Raw genomic sequence first — 19,312 nt, forward strand, 5'->3', positions numbered from 1 at the left:
AAGGTAACACAGTTTATAGTTTAAGTATATAGTATATAAGTCTAATGCGGTGAGGGCAAATGTACTGCGGAGTATTAGGGCCACATTAAGGGAAAAAACATCTGAGATTTACAGAATAAAGTCATAGTACGAGAAAAAAAGTCGTAATATTACTAGAATAAAGTAATAACTATACGAGAAAGAAGATGTAGTGTTACGAGAATAAAATCATAACTTTATGAGAAAAAAGTCGTAATATTACGAGAATAGTCATAACTTTACGAGAAAAAAAACTGTACTATTACGAAAATAAAGTCATAACTTTACGAGAAAAAAATCTTAATATTACGGGAATAAAGGCAGAACTTTACAAGAAAAAACAACGTAATATTACGAGAATAAAGGCATAATTTTACGTGAAAAAAAGTCGTAAAATTACGAGAATAAAGTCATGGCTTTACGAGAATAAAGTCGTAATATAATGAGAATAAAGTTAGAACTTTATGAGAAAAAAGTCGTAACATTATGAGAATAAAGTAATAACTTTACGAGATAAAAAGTCGTAATATTACGAGAATTAAGTCATAACTTTACAAAAATAACACGTAAAATTTCTACTTTATAATATTATGACTTTATTCTCATAATACTACGACTTTTTTTTCTCGAAATCTCAGATTAATTTGTTTTCCCTCAAGGTGGCCCTAATACTCTGTCGTATTGTCGTACCTACAACAATGATAAATAAAAATGAAAATGTAAACAAAAAACAGTTATTCATTTCCACTCATTTTTTAAAAAATCCACAGGGAGCCCCTGGAGAGGAGCTAAAGAGCCGCATGTGGCTCCGGAGCTTTAGGTTGCAGACCCCTGGTATAGTGTGTTAAAGCTGCAGTAGGCAGTATATTCTTTGGCATCATTGGGCAAAAAATCCACAATAACCTTTCAGCATATTGTAATTCAAATGTTCTGAGAGAAAACTAGACTTCTGAATATTGATTCATATTTGATCAGCGCTGCCTAGTTTGACCGTTTGATTGGAGCTGCACAAGTGATTGACAGCTGCTCAGAGACGACAGACTCCAGATCAGCTCTGACTGGTTGTTTTCCTCCAGTCTGTGAAATCTCTGCAGCTTTCATAGATCCCACTTCTCAGCATTTTGTATTACTTATTTACACTGTGGTTATACTGTATATTGTATGTGTTTGAGAAACATATTTGTACATATTTCTTATTTTTATTAATTTATCTATATTCCTCTACATATATTGTGTTATATATTGTAACATTAAATGTACATGTTACATACTCCTTTATTTCGTTTTCTTACATTTCTTCATGCTTTTACATAAGAGCAACTGTAAAGTCCCAATTTCACCCCAGAGATCAATAATGTATTTCTGATTCTGATTCTGATTATTATTATTATCAGAATTAATTATTGGCAAAGTAATTTAAGTAGTTTGTGTTGGAGTCTTGTCTTAACAGCGTAGCCACATGCGAGCGCGCATAGGACACCGACCCGGATTGATTTATACGTGTAAGAAGTTACAAACAGTCCCTTTAAGGTACATTTTGAACAGGTAAAAAATTTGTGATTAATCTTTGATCAAACACGATTAACTATTTTAATCGATTGACAGCCGTAATTATTAATAATTAATATTATTCCTATCAGAATTTATTATTGCCAAAGTACAGATCACTCATCTTTTAATGTGGAATAACTTTAAAACATTTTTTTAAAGTGTGTAAAATATTTTACCGAAAAATATAATGGACAAGTTGAATGAATTGAACAAGACATTTTTTTTTAATATTAAAAGGACAATTATCGTATTTTAAGGTGTCTTCTAACTATCAGGGGGCTGCATGGACCTTGGACCTTTTGACCTCTGTATTTCTGGCTGCAGCCCTGTTCAACGTGTCCATCACACTAATCTGTGATGAGTTCAGACTCCGCACTCCGGGCGGCCCCCTGACAGCAAAACAAACGCACACGGATACATGTCTGGGAGTGGCCAGACAATCGGATTGGATAACAGGATGTTGAGTTGATCTGTTTTGGGGTGAGGCGGTGCGTTCAGGGGGTGCACAACTTTTTCTGCGTGTTTGCGCAGTTTTCGCAGCCTTTCACTCAATCTGGATGAACCAAAGCGCAGCGAGTTAAACCTGCAGGAGCAGCGCAGAGACGCGCTCAGATCAGCGGAAATACCACCGGAGCAGGCCGCTGCACAGACACCCAACCTCTCTCTCTCTCTCTCTCTCTCTCTCTCTCTCTCTCTCTCTGTGTGGCTCACTGCAGAGAGAAAGTTGTGGACATTTTTTCCTCTGAAGTGCACGGTTGGGTTTTTTTTTGTTGCGGAAACAACTCTGCAACATTGTAACATTGTAACATTCTTTTTTTCATATGGACACAACTCTGCAACATTGCAACATTGTATCTATCAGCGTTCTTAATGCGCCTCTCCAGCCGCTCCGGACTTTGGATACATTATGTGTTGCTGGGATTGTAAAGTCGCCTGTTCGCCATATTGTGCGCAGTGAAACTCGAGTTGAGGAAAGTTGTCAAACAGAGTTATGACATTTGCTGCGCACGATCCCGTCATGGAGCTGCATGACTTTGATCGGAACCAGAGTGGCTCCATGGAGCTGGCCATGGAGAGATCCGTGCGCCATTGATCAGGTAGATATATAGATATATCTATACACACCCATGCTTACTGTTCTGTTCTGTTCTTGCTGTGTTGCCTAACAGCTCTAACAGTCGCTTCCTTATTGCTGATTTTTCACATAACATCAGTGGCTATCTATCGGTTGCTCGGCTGATTGCAACCGTTTCCTGTATTTCTTGTTATGCCAAATGGCAGCTGCACAGTCAGCGCCTCCTTCTTGTTGTTGCCTTCAAAACTTCTCCAGGTTCCAGCGTCCTGTCTGCACGCACATGGACATATATATATATATATAGAAATATTACATATGCAGTATGGAGGACCAAATGAGTCATGCAAATAGTAATAAACATGTAATTAATTAATAACTAATTGTAAAATATGCATATGCATATGCAAACTCATTTATTAATCTATGAATAAATGGACTAAATTGCAAAGTCATTTATTAATCTATGAATAAATGGACTAAATTGCAAAGTCATTTGACATTTTAATGGGCAATTAACCCTCTGAGGCCTGTGATCCCGACTGACTTTACTGCCTTTCAGAGGCTCTAGGTTCAGTTTTAGGACTAGAGTGAAACTACGGATATCATGTGAAAAATTAGAAAAAAAACTAGAAGATTTAAGGAATCCATTGGTACCAACCATGACATGCTACCATGTCGGGAAGGAGGTTAAATAACGCTCTAAATTTGGGCTAAATTTGGGCTAAATTTTGGCGAAGAAAAACTGGCATGGCCATTTTCAACTAGCCCCAAACTGCATGTGATATCTGGAGTGGTATCTGGAGGTCAGAGGTCAAGGGACCCCTTTTAAAAATGGCCATGCCGGTTTTTCCTCACCAAAGTTTAGCGGAAATTCGGAGCGTTATTTATCCTCATTAACAACAAGCTAGTATGACATGGTTGGTACCGATGGATTCATTAGGTTTTTTATTTTCATATGATGCCAGTATCTTCACTATACCTAAAACAAACCTTACAACTGAGCTGCTACAACATCCAAAATATTTGACTAGCTTGTCGAGAAAGAGGTTAAATAACGCTCGAAACTAACGCTAAATGCTCAATTTTATTGAGGAAAAACTGTCCGGGGGTCCCTTGACCTCTGACCTCAAGATATGTGAATGTAAATGGGTTCTATGGGTACCCACGAGTCTCCCCTTTACAGACATGCCCACTTTATGATAATCACATGCAGTTTGGGGCAAAAAACATGCAGGTTTTTTTGCATGCAGTATAAATGTGTTATTTTTTTCCTATTCTAAAATGGTGTATTTGAATATTTCTGCATACTGGCGTCCCTAAACAGTCTTGAATTTTTCATTTGTAAATTCTTTATATATATATATATTTAGGTTAATTTGTAAACAAATGTATTAATGCCTTTTTTTTATTGCACAATTAGTTATTAATTAATGACATGCTTTATTACTATTTCTGTGACTCCTATGGTCCTCCATACTCCAGGGCTTTACATCAGACTGACTGACTGACTGACTGGGCTATTTGCTCATGTAGGCCTCAATTTCCTCTTTGCTGCTTAGGAGTGGAAGGCGACTGTTTGTCTTCAGAGGAAAAAGAAAGTGTCTAACTCCTCCTTTCTCTCTCAAGGTCCGGCACCATAAAGAGGATGAGAAGAAAGGACAACAAACGTCAGATTTGATTGTGGAAGGAGGGTTGCATGCTCCCCACCCTGCACTTTCCTTTGGGATTTATATTTCCTCCCAAATACCTCGTGTATACACACAGAACTCCTCAACCACAGGCAGTGAAAGCACACTACAGAGGCATTTGCACGCTCAGAGATCAAGATTGAGACTCTAACATTACATTTTATAACATTACTATGAGTCTTCCTCCTCAAGCGAATGCTGACAAGAGCGGCAAGCTTCGGGCTGCAGCCATGAAAGAGCCTGTGCAGCATTCAGGGGACGTTTATTATGGTATGGGACCTCCGGCGTTAGAGCCGAGCCACAGCGACTCTGCTAGCAGCTCTGGCGTTTACAACCCCGAGAAAGGGCCCCAAAGTCTACCGCACTACCAACAGGCGCCTCCAGTAAAGTGGATGCACCAGGACTCTGTGCAGGCCCCCGGCTGGTCTCAGGAAGCTCCCGTTCCAGCCTGGGGTCAGAACTTTGCCCCCTATGTGAGTGGCGTGAACGCCAGAGGTCAGATGGCGTTCCACAAAGGGGTCCACGAGGGTGTCGCGCTGCCAATGGCGGGAGAAACCCAACCTGTGGAGGTTTACAGAGATGCCACCCAGGCTCAAGCTCAGGGAAGGGGGCTCGAGTGGGAGCACGCCGCCGCGGCCGCGATGCACCAGGCTCAGCTGCAGGCGTATCAACACGCCCACAAAGGCGTGGAGCTCCAGGGTCAGCCACACGTGCCTCCTCACACTCTGCAGGGGTCCATGATGCAGCCCTTCCAGACCACATTTAGGCCCAGCAAGCAGCAGTTTTCATCAGGTTATTACTCTGTTTTTCCAGGCAACAAGGGAATGCCAAGTGTGGCGTACGCCGAGCAACCTAAAACGCAACAACAGATGCTTCAACAGATGCAGCAGCAACAGATGCATCATCATCACCAGCAGCAGCAACAACAACAGCAGCAGCAGTTGCAGCAGCAGCAGCAGCAGCAGCAGCAACAGCATCAACTCCAGCTGCAACAGCGGCAACATTTGCAGCAACAGCAGCAGCAACAAATACAACAGCGTCAAATACAACAGCAGCAACTGCAGCAGATGCAGCAGCAGTATCACCAGCAGCACATCCAGGAGCGACAGCAACAAATTCAGCAAATGCAACAACAGCAGCAGCAAGTGCAGCAACAGAAGGTGCCGCAACAAGATGCAACGTCACCACCGGTGCAACCAAAACAGCAACAAACCCAAAACATTGTGGCTTTTCAGCCTCCTCAGCCGGGTCCTCCTCAGCCGGGTCCTCCTCAGCCGGGTCCTCCGGACGCCGCGCCTAAAAAGGAGGATGTCCAGTCAGTGGCGCCGCAGCAGGCAGAGGCTCAAACCCACGATGCATCACCCGTACCTGATCCGTGCCCCGAAAAGGTCGCCACAAATCCCGCAGAGCCTTCAGATGCGACGCCGGCTGCCCCCCGGCGTTCACGACGCCTTTCCAGAGACGGGCAGTCCCCGCTGGGACCCCCTTCCACAAACATCTGGTCTCAAGCGTCCAAAGATCCTCCGCCATCCCAGAACGGAGTAGCGGGCGCTCAGGCTGTGAAAGGAGGGGAGGTGACAACAGGAGGCGTAATCCGTAGGAGACGGAGGGCGTCTAAGGAGATCAATCTGGAGACTCTGGCCCAGAAGGCGTCAGAAATGGAGTCCCTGCCGGCTAAAATGATCAAGGTTAAAATCACTCATTACGCCGCCGCTGTAGTTATTTATTTATGACAATTTTACAGCAAAATAGCTATTTTATTGTTTTTAATTTGAACTATTTATTGATGGATTCATATTTCATTTGTAAATTCGGTGGGTAGAAACGGAGCAAATATGATTATTTTTATAAAAACGGTCGTACACACAGTATTGTCCAACTTCTATCTGTGGACATTGTTGCTACGGTGTTTGTCTGCGCAAAATACCGGAGTATTGCGTTGTTATCAACTGGTTGGTTGTTAACAAAAACTAAAAATGGCTAACCCAGGCTGGAAACCCCATCGTTCCCAGCTCCGACTTCCGAGGTAAATGGAACGTAGCATTATTCTATTTTTATCACACGGCTGTGTTGAATACTCGATTCTGATTGGTTAATCACGGCGTTCTGCGGTCTATTATTTCTTTATAGCAGACCGTTGCTATGGGCGCATATATAAACATGAAATTAAATCAGTAAATGGAGCATACACATTAGATTTCCCTCCATGACACCTCCCTCCCGGGCTCCGTACAAGGGCACCTAAAAGCATTTCAAACTGAACTAATTTCCTAAATATATCAAGTTTTCACTTCGATATAAGCGCTGATCAAATATGAATCAATATTCTGTTAGTGTTGCCTATTTCTCTCCTCAAAACACCTTGTAGTGTACTGTTTAGCTGTAAAATGAGAAAGTTTATGACCCGGCAGCCATGTTGATATCAAGTTGAGGAAATACCAAGCACCGCCCACCAGCCAGAGCACAGCCAATAGGAACGCTCTCTCTCTGAAATGACCTGTGATTGGTCAAAGTCTCCCGTCACGGGCTAAATCTTCTAAAGCCTGAAAACAGCCATGAGGAGGTGCAGAAGTCTAGTTTTCTCACAGGACACTTGAATTACAATATGCTGAAAGGTTATTATGGAATGTTCGCCCACTGATGCCAAAAATATATTGCCTACTGAAGCTTTAAATACTCGCTTTAGGCCCAGTTCAGTTGAGGAAGAACGGCGAGGGCAGCTAATCGGTGCACGTAAGGGCACATTTTCTCATCTGGCAAAGTTGGCGAGCAGCTGCACAAAGAGGAAGAACCCTGTTTCTATGCAGAACTTCCCCATGGTTTACAAAATCCTTTTCTTAGGTGTGTAAACTTGATTCCCACAGCTGTCGGGCCTCAGTTACGGCAGGCTGTTTAACACAGTGACGCTATACCAGACACCAGACACTGGTGCAACCTGAAAAGCGGCTATTATTGAAGATTTTGCATTTGAAAGATTGCTCTCATTTGATCAGAAAGATGATACACTTAGTGTTGTTATTGAGGATTTATAATGTTTAAAGTGGCACACCCTGTGGATCCGGCTTCTTTATTTTCTCTGAGGCATCTTTGGTAAACACGCACGAAGCACTAAACCTTGTTAAACTTCAGTTTTTGTGAGTTTTTTCTCAGCACGGTGACGTTTTAGTGCTCATCCCCTCGGGGGTGTTATCAGGCCCGTGGTAGGTTTTTTGTGCACGCTGGATGTACAGTTGGAGCGGCTGCATGTCTGCACACCTCCACATTCCTCAGCCTCCTTCCCAGTCATTCAACAGAGCTAGGGAGCGGCCGGGCTGTCAACCTGCAACACTCCTAACACACACCAAACAGGTTTAATATTGCTATTCTCAACCCAGAGCTGCTGTTTTGTGGTTAACAGGCAGCACTTTTGTGGGTCAGGAGATTCAAATGTCTGGTACTTTGTTTGTTTGTTCTTTGCCTGAAGTATAAATCATAAAACTGGGTTATATTTTTCGCTGCTGCGAGTAGAACTATTTAAGATTACTGAAATTTTTATCAGCTTGACCAGACATACCAGGGATGTGTGTGCACAGCTCCGAATACTACAGAAATATGTAATAATAAAACAACTGTTTATGTATTTAGAAAAAGAAGCAGCGCTGCAGATTGTCAGATTTTACCCATAGTAGTTAAAAATATATCAACTTTTTTTGCTCCGTAGATGCAACTTTTAAAGTAAAGAGGCCACTAATTAGCTATTTGTTATCAATTATGTGATTACAGAAAGTTAAAGAGCAACAATTTTAATAATCGATTTATTGTTTCAGACATTTAATCAACCAAAAAAGCCACATTTTCACTGGTTCAAACGTCTTAAATGTTAGGATTTGCTGCTTTTCTCCAATTTCTATAATTATAAATGTATAATATTTGGGTAACAAGGCAGTAGAAGATGTATTGTTATTCATTTGATGGCAATTTTTCCCTTTTTTTAACTTTTCACAGACTAAACGATTAATAAAAAAAAATTATATTTATATATTAATCTATAATAAAATCATTTTAAATTGCAGCCAATTTATTATAAAATACAACATATATATTTTCATTCAGGAAGAAAATTAAAGTTGTAGTTGATTTTAGGGCTGCAACTAACGATCATTTTCATTGTCGATTAATCTGTCGATTATTTTCTTGATTAATTGATTAGTTGTTTGGTCTATAAAATGATGAAAAATGTTTATCAGTGTTTCTCAAAGTCCAAGATGACGTCCTCAAATGTCTTTTTTTGTCCACAACTCAAAGATATTCAGTTCACTGTCATAGAGGAGTAAAGAAACCAGAAAATATTCACATTTAAGAAGCTGGAATCAGAGCATTTTAACCTTTATTTACTTAAAAAAATACTCAAACCGATTAATTGGTTATCAAAATTGTCGGCGATTAATTTAATAGTTGAGAATTAATTCGAATTGACGATTAATCATTGCAGCTCTAATTATATATTAATCTATAATTAAAACAAATATTTTTTAAATTGCAGCCCTAATATAATTTATTATAAAATACATCATATATATTTTTCATTCAGGGAGAAAAAAATTATTAATTAAATTAATTAAATATTTAAAGCTGTAGGTGGTTTGAAAATGAATCTGATTCTCACACCATCTCCCTCTTTCAATCTCCCCGTTACTTTCTCTTTTCCATCTCTCTGCCTCCTGGTGCCTCAGCAGGAAGACGGTTCCGTCAGACAGGCCACCATGGTGCCTCTGGTTATCCCAGTATCGGTGCCCGTACACAGGAGTCATACGGATGCTCAGGGTAACTGGATTCTCGGACGACATGGCCTGGGCGAGCGGCCTGCAGGACACTCCGATCGTAAACCGTCTGTCATCGTGGCTCGTCGGCGATCGCTCAGAAACAACATGAGTGAGAGCTCTGGCCAGGTTAGTATTAAGAGGAGATGACGTTAGCATCGCTTTGATTGTTGGTTTATTACTGATATCCTTTCTGTCAGTGGTAGTAGTGTTGAAACGGTAGATTTAGGGTGACCTGTCATCACATTAACAGCCTTTTAAGATGTCAACATTAATAAGTAATCAGATCTGTTGCAATACTACAATTTAAAAATACTCCGTTCCACGTTAAAGTCCTGCATTCAAAAATTTTAGTAAAAAGTATTATCAGCAAAAGTGTCAAAAGAAATACTTATCATGCAACAGAATGGCCCCATGAGTGTATTTTTATTGATATTATTAGTGATTCATTAACGTGTGAGCAGAATTTATTGTTGTAGTTGTGCAAAAGGGAGCTCATTTTATGTACTTTTCAATAATCTATGAAAAGGCTTCGTATTTTCTAAACTGATCGTAGCGTTTGTACGTTAAATCTTAAAGGAATAGTTTGAAAATTTGTTTTCTTGTTGAGTCAGATGAAAAGTTAATAGTCAATATGAAACTACAGAGAGCTGCCAGTTAGATTCCACAGTGAAGTGTTTATGCAAGTTGTGGTCGTAGATGTTTATCAGACTCACATTACGTAACTACCTCGAGACCCCCGTAGAGATGCAGGTCTGTGGTGAATTAAACAACGTCAGAGTTCAAGTTCTCATGAGCGGAGTCGCCTTTAAGATTTCAGCCTGGCAAACCTCCACTGGAACCAATCTGCCATGTGTTTTTGTGGCGTGGTTCAGATTATAGTGTGACTCATTAAATACTCTCCAAAACGGCTCTTTTAAACCGGGTGTGTAGGTTCACAATGAAGCCTGATTGAGCAAGAACACAATGTACTACTGTGTCACAGTTATTATTAAGAAAGTCGTTTAGGAGGAAACGTTGGAGTACGTCCGTTTGGAAACTAAGATAATGGGACCAACAAGTGGTGCTTTGGTGCAGTTAGATGTGGGAAAGGTCCATGTGCATAATAATGTGGTTATTATAGAAAACTAAAACTGAAACTAAAACGAAAATAAACAGTGAAAAATATTTTCGATATTCTTTAAGAAAAACTAAACTGAAACGATATGGCCTGGTCAAAAACTAATAAAAATGAACGTAAATTAATTTCATTTTTATTTTTTTAGCTGTAATATATCACTACTACACCACACTACACTACTACTATTACGACACGAATTTCCGTCTCTTCTCATGACATTTGAACCACAGACATAGAACTGATTTGACATTCCAGGAGACGGCGCTACGCTGCAATCGCTTCACAGTTAATCCCTCACTTGCAGTGTAGTGTTGTAGAATTAAATAACAAGAACACAATTTCAATTTTGTAGTCGATCAAATGCCATTTATCCAAACTGTTCAGCTCAGGTCTCAGGGATTTTGTATGTACATGTAGCTACATACTTCTGAGACGTTATAGCTGGCCCTAACAAAAAACAAACTAAAACTAAATACTAGGTTAACGATAACGCGATAATAAAGCGTTAACGCCACTGATTTCTTTAACACATTAACGCAACTTGCAATTTTTAGGTTATAGTGGGCTCAGTTTTAAAGATAGAGTGAAGCTGCTGGTATCATATGAAACTAGAAAAACCTAATGAATCTGAATCTGAAACTTTATGATAATCACATGCAGTTTGGGGCAAGTCATAGTCAAGTCAGCACACTGACACACTGACAGGAGCATATTGTTTTATGCTAAATGCAGTACCTGTGAGGGTTTCTGGACAATATCTGTCATTGTTTTGTGTTGTTAATTGATTTCCAATAATAAATATATACATACATTTGCATATAGCAGCATATTTGTCCACCATAAGAGGATTAAATACTTGACAAATCTCCCTTTAAGGTACATTTTGAACAGATAAAAAATGTGCAATTAATCAAGATTAAATATTTTAATCGATTGACAGCCCTACTAAATATATAAAAACGAAAACTAAACCTTTCTGCTATTTCTAGTTTAACCGCACTCTCTTAAGTTTAAACGCACTCTGAAAAACTAACTAAAACTGAACTAAAATTAAATTGAAAACTGAAAAATATAATTATAATCATGGTGCAAAGAACAGTGCATGTTTATCTTCCGTCTAGTAAAATTCCCGGTTTACTTAGCGACAGCAAACACTTCCCAGAAATTCCCCTGAAGAGCATCCGCTCTATCAGTTCACAGCTTTAACAAGCCCAACTTGTTTTGATAAAGAATTCAGTCAATAGTATTCGACATCTGATTATCTGCTCTGCATGGAGCGAGTCATTTTCCACACAACAATGGGAAAAGTAAAGTAATCTTACAGAGCATCACCTGTAGCTGAACCGGTGTTTCATTACTCCGCGCAATATTTACAACAGATTTGCTGTCAAAAATTGCAGAAAAATGACCATTGAACGAGCACAAAGAACTCCATAACTGATATAAATTGATTATGGGAAAGTAAATTACAGCAAATACACCTATAAGTACATAATTTTACTTTTTAAATTAGACTGATGTCAAAGAAACCAGAGTAAATGTGTGATAAAACCTTCACTCTTCTGTCTAGGACGGGGAAGACGATCCCGGGCCGGACGACGATGGAAAATCCAAATTTAAGCGCCGACCTCGTCCCGAGCCGCTCATCATCCCTCCTCACAAACCCTCCACCTTCATCCCTCCATCCCTCTACTCCAGCATCACCTCCTACCAGAGCAACCTGCGCTCTCCGATCCGCCTGCCGGAACACCCCCTCAACCTGCCGCCGTACACGCCTCCACCCATCCTGTCTCCCGTACGCGAGGGCTCGGGGCTCTACTTCTCCGCCTTCCTCACCAACATGGCCGTGAGCAACCAAATCCTGCCACCCCCTCCTACGCCCAAATCTGCATCGCGCAGTCTGTTGCGCTCCAGTAAGTCTTAGTTGTTGCTTCTATGAGTTTGATCTCAGACTAATTCTAGTAAAGAGGCGTTCTCAGATAATGTCTAAAGAGGAGATTTATTTTTGTGTTTTCAGCGAGTTCAGATATCACACCTCCTGTTCTACCGTTAATGACTGATGCTACTCCTGCGAGCCTTGAACCGTAAGTACCATCGCCTAAACACGCTTCTGAGGTTTTCTTTTTTCTTTTTATCTTACTTTTTATTGTTTCCTTAATAAAAATTACTACAACAACCTAAACCATAACAAATAATGTAATATGTACTAACAGATAGGAACTGTTAATTGAAAACGAAAGTATTCAAAAACAAGGGAGGAGAAAAAATAATGTAATAATTAAATACATTAAATTACAATAATAACAATAAAATAAATTAATAAATAATATATATACATAATACAAAATAATAATAATAATAATAATAATAATAAAGAAATACACATTTTAAAAATAATAAAATTAATTCAAACACCAGATTATCAGCACTTACTTATATCCCCATGATCCCACTCTCACGTTGATTCACCCACACCAGACAGATATAGACGACATAATATGGGTTTACGGCACGTTGACAAAAGAGTAAAAAAAAAAACTAATATAAAGGCCTCTGAGGTTTTTCTTTATTTTTGAATAATGCATATTATTGTTTCCTTAAGAAAAATAACTACAACAACCTAAACCATAACAAATAAAGTAGTATGTGCATATGATAACAGATAGTAACTAGTGGTGTAAGAAAATATCAAAAAAATCAAATATCGCGATATTATGTTTTGTGATACTGTATTGATTTTTAATTAATAGTTTACATGCAAAGATTGACTCAGTTTAAACTTGATTTCATTTGTAAAGAGATGCACCCTCTCAGTTTATGTCTCCTCTCAAAGTCGTGCTATGATTCTGGATGTTACAGGGACTGTGATGAATGCAAATGTAGATCCCGTAAACCTTTTTTAACTCAGATTTTATGCAGATGATGGTGTGTTCTTTATACTATTTTACCAAAATTTAGATTAAAAAATTGCAATATATCGCGTTGCTTACAGTATCAGAATATATTGCAATATTTTGAATCATAACCCCTGACTCACGATACGTATTGTATCGCTGGATTCTTAACAATACACAGCCCTAATAGTAACTATAAATTGAAAAGCAAAGTATTCAAAAACAAGGGAAGAGAAAAATGGTAATAATGATAATATAAATACATTAAATTATAATAATGATAATAAAATTAAAATAAATACATGAGAATTATAACAAAAATAAAACAATTTAAATAAAATAAATAAATAATAATAAAATAATAAATAAATACAAATAAATGAATAAAATAAATTCACACACCAGATTCCCAGCACCTACTTATATCCCTGTGGTCCCACCATTAGACTACATACTATGTGTTTAAGGCACATTTACAAAAGAATAAATAAAACAGAATATAAAGGCCTCTGAGGTTTTCAATGTCGAACCCAAAAAATATCTTCTTTTATCAGAAATGTACCTTTTTTCTTAACTTGTTCAGACGTATCAACATCGGACTACGGTACCAGGCGGAAATCCCAGAGTTACAGGATCAACCTTCCTCCCAGTTTGACGTGCACAAGGCGAACCTGGTCTGGCTCCCTGTGGAGGTCTCCCACCTCAAACACGGCGACCAAGAGAGCAGTTAGTATCTCGCATCAGTCAAACACTAATCTGTTCTTTGTGTGAGCTTTTTATCATCATATCATCCTCGATCATTCTTTCTAACCGTCGTCGTTTTCACTCTCCTTTTGTGTAGTGGAGGATCTGATGAACATGGCTTGTTGCAGTGTGCTCAGGGGCGGAGGAACCAACCAGGAGCTGGTTTTACACTGTTTACATGAATGTGGAGGTGATCTCCTGGTGAGTAAAGTGACTCATTATCAACTTACTGCAGTTCAGTTAGTTTTGTTAAGTATTTAATCCTCTTATCAACATGGGAGTGAACAAATATGCTGCTTTATGCAAATGTATGTATATATTTATTATTGGAAATCAATTACCAACACAAAACAATGACAATATTGTCCAGAAACCCTCACAGGTACTGCATTTAGCATAAAACAATATGCTCAAATCATAACATGGCAAACTGCAGCCCAACAGGCAACAACAGCTGTCAGTGTGTCAGTGTGCTGACTTGACTATGACTATCACTCTAGCTTCAAGATTGAGCCCGCTACAACCTCCAGAAGATCGATTGCGTTAAAGAAATGAGTGGCGTTAAAACGAATTCCTCAAATTCCTAAAAAATGACAGCAGCAGAATTTGTCATAATCATCTTAATAAATGATTTGAATATGTTTTTATTTTCACTGAACCTTCCTACTTGTTACTGTTAGAATTGTTATTGTACTGCTGAAGCACTGAAATGAGGAACACTGAGTAAAGAATGGATTATTCACTGTGATGAATCCTGTTGGTTTGAAGGAAACGCTGGGACGGTTGATGTTTCAGGACCCGGTTTTACCTCAAGGTCACCACCTGGCAGGTTATCACTACTCAGGTACGACATTACAGAGAGAGAGAATAACATCTGTTTAATGTAAATCTCCTGTCTCTGATTATCTAACCGTCATCCTCTCTCAGGCTCCGACTGCTGGACTGCAGAAGAGAAGCGCTACTTCAACAAGGGCATCTCTGCCTACAGGAAGGACTTCTTCATGGTGCAGAAACTGGTACGCTCCGTAGTGTTACCCCGCAGCGTTAACGATTATCAATCACTGTAAAGTAATCTGAAATACATTTAAATTTGTGCTTTGTGTAGCATTTAAACACCAATAAATCATTAGCACATTCACTAGGAGGCGTCAGTATAACTGCTTTAAACAAACCAGACAATCAAAGTACGTAGTATGAAAATGGCCATGCCAGTTTTTCCTCGCCAAGATTTAGCGTAAGTTTGGAGCGTTATTTAACCTCCTTTGCAAGAAGCTAGTATGACATGATTACGACACGCGTTATTATCGTGTTAACTCTGACAGCCCTGACATAAATGATTCATTTAATAGTAAGTTGCATCCCGCTCAGCAGCATCACAGTGGAAAAGGTTTATTAATGATATTAAATTCTGAATGTGTATATATTTTTTTTATCAAAGGTGCAGACGAAGACGGTGGCTCAGTGTGTGGAGTTTTACTACACGTTCAAGAAACAGGTCAAGATCGGCCGCAACGGGATTTTAACCTACGGCCCTCCAGATTCCCCGATGGAGAAGCACACGGAGTCCGTGGTGGACGTTAAGGTAGAGAGCAGTCAAATGTACCATAGTGATGATGTGCGGTAAAGCATTAACATTACTCCGTTAATCAGTAATGTTACAGGGTGTGTTTGCTAAACAGAATTTTTTAAAGACTGAGTGAGGTAACGAGAAAGATTTGATAACTGTGTGAATTTCATCTTTTAAAAGGCACACTGAATAATCCTTTTTAAAAGGTGTTTAAATGAACATTTTAAAGGTAGTTCTAATATTTTGTGCCATAAAGTTGTATTTTTCTGGTGTGATTCGTTACAGAGTTCACAGCAGGCAAAATTCAATCAAAGAGAGACGGTTGGAGACGACAGGAGGGATGTTTCTTATGAGAACAGCAACCAGGCGAGGATCGCTCGGTCACTACAGGCTCATGACTACGTCAGTATAACACAATCAGGTTTAATAAAAAAGGATGTGAGTCAAGAAGGTTGATCCTTCCTTCAACAGCTAAACTAACATCTACTTCTTTCTGGTGCTGCAGGCCGGGACAGTGCTGGTGATCAAAGAGGAGGCTGTGAATAAGGAGGCTCACCACCCGTCAGCACCTCACAGACCTCCGGCCGAGCCTGCAGCGAGGAAGAGCAGAGCGCCAGCGAAGCCCCCGCCGGATCCTGACGCAATATTTCCGTGCAAGAAATGTGGCAGGTACGTCAGAATCATGAGAGATTTACTTTATCTTCGTTTATAACTCAAGCCAGGTTTCCACCAAGAAAGTCCTAGAAATGTCAGTCCAGGAACTACTTTATTAAGGAACTAAAAGGTTCCTTGAAAAGCCCACTGTTGTTTGAGTTTCCGCCGCGGTCTGATGAGCTACGAAGATCAGGCAAATTAGTCCTTCGACGTATGAAAAAGCAACATTGACGTGAGATGAGGGCTGCTGGTAGTCACAGCGGTAAACACACTCTGCAGCCTGCAGGTCAGTGTGTTCAGAGGTTTTGTCTCACTGCAACGGCATTTTCTGCTGCATAGTATTTACTGATGCACGTTGGATGTAATGAAATGCAGAGGAAGAAATACCTAACTTTACTTTTAGTGTTAACAAACAAAGAGAAATGCTCTGCCCTCTGTCCTAAATCCTCACTCGAGTACTTCCTTGTTTATGAATGAAGCGGTACAGTTGAAGCAGCGACGGTCATCCCTGCAAACCCCAGCCCTAAAAGTTCCTGTACTTTCAGAAAGGTACTACCCCCCGACCAGGGCCTTTTTTGGGGGTAAACATAATTTAGACCCTGGTGCCTGTGATCGAAACGCAATGAGTTCCTGCAAAGGTTCCTAGTTCTGAAGGAAAGTTCCTGCAGTGGAAATGAGGCTTTAGACTGAGATACGTTGTCTTCATTTTGCATTAATGGTACTTTCTCATAGTTTTTCTAATCCAGTGCTGCAGACTTAGGTTACAGTAGCTCATGTGGTTCACCATGTTGATCTTCATGTGGCTCAAATTTTTCAATAATAGATAAAATAGGACATTTTGAAATAATAAATTATGAAGAAATACAGATCAAATCTATAACGTGGACTTGAAATTGTGAAATAATCTGCCGTTTGTTTTGATGGACAGATGAATAAAATGGGGAAATTACTTTGTGAAATTAAAAAAATACATTTTGAAACAGATTTTTTTCAAATGCAGTGTTTCTCCCTGCAGTAGAGTTTAGTGGACTAAACCGCTGCTATTGTGTGTGATAGTGTTGTTCAAAATAGCGACAATAGACGGATACCAGCTAGACTTTCTGCTCTCTTTTCTCTATGCCCTCAATGTTATCGTGGTATCGAGGATGGTATCAGATTTCAATGTTTTTCAAGGTATTGTATCGGCGTTTTGATGTCAGTGTCGTGACAACACCGGTGTGTAATGATGAATCATTTTCTTCCCGTACCCTACAGGGTGTTTTATAAAGTGAAGAGTCGGAGCGCCCACATGAAGAGTCACGCGGAGCAGGAGAAGAAGGCCGCAGCGCTGCGTCAGAAAGAGGAGGAAGAGCAGGCGGCGGCGGCGGAAGCTCGGGCCAGGAAGGCGGCAGTAGTGGCGGCGGCGGCAGTGGCAGCGGCTGTTAATCAGGGAGGAAATGGGAACGGAGTGACAGAGGACGCGGAGGGAAGCAGCCAGGAAGAGTCATCTGAGGGAGAGGATGAGAAAGATGAAGACTGGCACTGAGAGAAACCAGAGAGAAGATGGACTGATGGGTGAAAAGAGGGTCGAGATGGAGGTCAAATCAAAAGATGGCGGGATGAAAACAAGACGTCCTGCCTCACGGAGAGCAGAATACAGACAAACAGAGCTTCCTGTTAATCTTCACACTCCTTCCTTGTGACCGTCATCATCATCAGTCACACACATTTTGTACTTTTTAAATATTCAGAGGAAGTTTATTTTTTTTGTAAATGCACTTACGCTTCTGCTTTTTGCCAATATTGCCTTTTTTATATCCTTTATTTAATTGAATATACGTCAAAATATTACACATTTTCATCGCGTGGACTTACACGATATTTCATGAGATAATCAGGATGCCTGTTTAGCAATAAAACATCACGATCAAATCACTTAACAGTAGCAGCCCTTTTAAATAAAAGCGAGTAAGAGCTTGTATTTCTCTTTCTCTTAAGAGAATACTGAATGCTGAACTTTTGCAGATTTCCATCAGATTTTTTAGGTCGGTTGCACACTTATTTTTACAACGTAAGGGACCTTTTTTGAAATTAATATGTACAAAAAAAGTATATATGAGATGGCCATATATTTATGATACTGCATTTTTTGCAATGATTTTTTTGGTAATATAAAAACTAATCAGCTGCAATAAGACTTATGTGAATTGAAAAGTTTATTAAAATCTCTACTGTAGATGTGTGTCTTTATTTCAGTCACTAAATGCTCAGTTTATAGTTGCAAGACTTTGTTGATCCAGCAGGTGGAGGCAGCGGTTCAGGATTTCCTTTGCACACATGGTTGTGTGTAGATGAATAGTCATTTAGTATAAATGAAGATAAACTTGGCTGTAATTCTTTGTGGATCCATTTGTCATTTAACCATTTTTCCCTTAAATCTTAACTTACATTTTGCTTAAAACACTGCCCTTACACCAACAACTCTCTACTGAGCAAGAAAGATTTACCACAATAAAATACAACCCCAAATGCTGTATTCTATGAAGGCAACATAATTATTTTCAGATTAAAGGCTGGAAATTTGGCAGTGATCAGCGGTGACATAACTCAGCCGTTTAAAGAGCGTGCTCTCAGTACAGTAAAGGGAAGTGTAGCCCGTCGCCTCTCAGGAGATGAGCTTTAAGGCATATTGCTCTGAGATCATTTAGGACGAAATGGCCCCGTCTGCCACATCCTGTTGGACCTCGTCAGCTCTCATTTCACATTTTTACTGCAGAAATCAGCTGGAGAAGAAAGTTCACACTCATTTATATAACCGCTTCTTGAGCCAAGACGAGCAAGAGGAAAACGTGGCCCGATTTAAGGGACTGTACACAAATTATTGCGTATCGTGGAAAGGTAGGGTAATTCTTAGATCCTCCACAGCATTATTCAGGTTTTCTTTAGACCAGCTCCTCTTGACTCAGACAAAGACAGTAACACCCTTCACACGGTATCGGTAAAGACTAGGGCTGTCAAAGTTAACATGATAATAACACGTTAACGCAAATTAATTTCAACGCCACTAATTTATTTAATGCATTAATGCAATTTGCGTCGTGAAGGAGGCTAAATAACGCTCCAAACTAAATTTTGTTGAGGAAAAACTGGCATGGCCATTTTCAAAGGGCTCCCTTGACCTCTGACCTCCAGATATGTGAATGTAAATGTGTTCTATGAGTAC

The 19,312-nt window shown here is 39.7% G+C and overlaps 1 protein-coding gene across 2 annotated transcripts; it reads left to right on the forward strand.

Moving 5' to 3' along the window:
- Positions 1–1,977: 1,977 nt before the first annotated feature.
- On the forward strand, positions 1,978–18,323 carry mideasa (mitotic deacetylase associated SANT domain protein a). Of its 2 annotated transcripts, none has more exons than XM_074616658.1 (13): positions 1,978–2,666; positions 4,271–6,020; positions 9,045–9,260; positions 11,822–12,164; positions 12,269–12,335; positions 13,729–13,871; positions 13,987–14,090; positions 14,658–14,733; positions 14,817–14,905; positions 15,328–15,471; positions 15,742–15,858; positions 15,962–16,125; positions 17,365–18,323. In XM_074616658.1, exons 2-13 carry the CDS (start codon positions 4,506–4,508, stop codon positions 17,633–17,635), a joined length of 3,249 nt encoding a protein of 1,082 aa, XP_074472759.1. In that variant the 5' UTR covers positions 1,978–2,666; positions 4,271–4,505; the 3' UTR covers positions 17,636–18,323. The 2 variants fall into 2 exon arrangements, with proteins under 2 accessions (XP_074472759.1, XP_074472761.1); XM_074616660.1 differs by having other exon boundaries at positions 9,048–9,260.
- Positions 18,324–19,312: the final 989 nt, after the last annotated feature.

This window comes from Sebastes fasciatus, chromosome 18 (assembly GCF_043250625.1).
Source record: "Sebastes fasciatus isolate fSebFas1 chromosome 18, fSebFas1.pri, whole genome shotgun sequence".
Classification (NCBI taxonomy): domain Eukaryota; kingdom Metazoa; phylum Chordata; class Actinopteri; order Perciformes; family Sebastidae; genus Sebastes; species Sebastes fasciatus.

What these genes read in the sequence shown, in the direction of transcription:
- mideasa (XM_074616658.1), top strand. Translation starts at nt 4,506, where the DNA reads ATGAGTCTTCCTCCTCAAGCGAATGCTGACAAGAGCGGCAAGCTTCGG. An exon ending in TGAGTGAGAGCTCTGGCCAG is followed by an intron (nt 9,261 to 11,821) that starts GTTAGTATTAAG and finishes TCTTCTGTCTAG; the next exon opens with GACGGGGAAGACGATCCCGG. An exon ending in GCGCAGTCTGTTGCGCTCCA is followed by an intron (nt 12,165 to 12,268) that starts GTAAGTCTTAGT and finishes TTGTGTTTTCAG; the next exon opens with CGAGTTCAGATATCACACCT.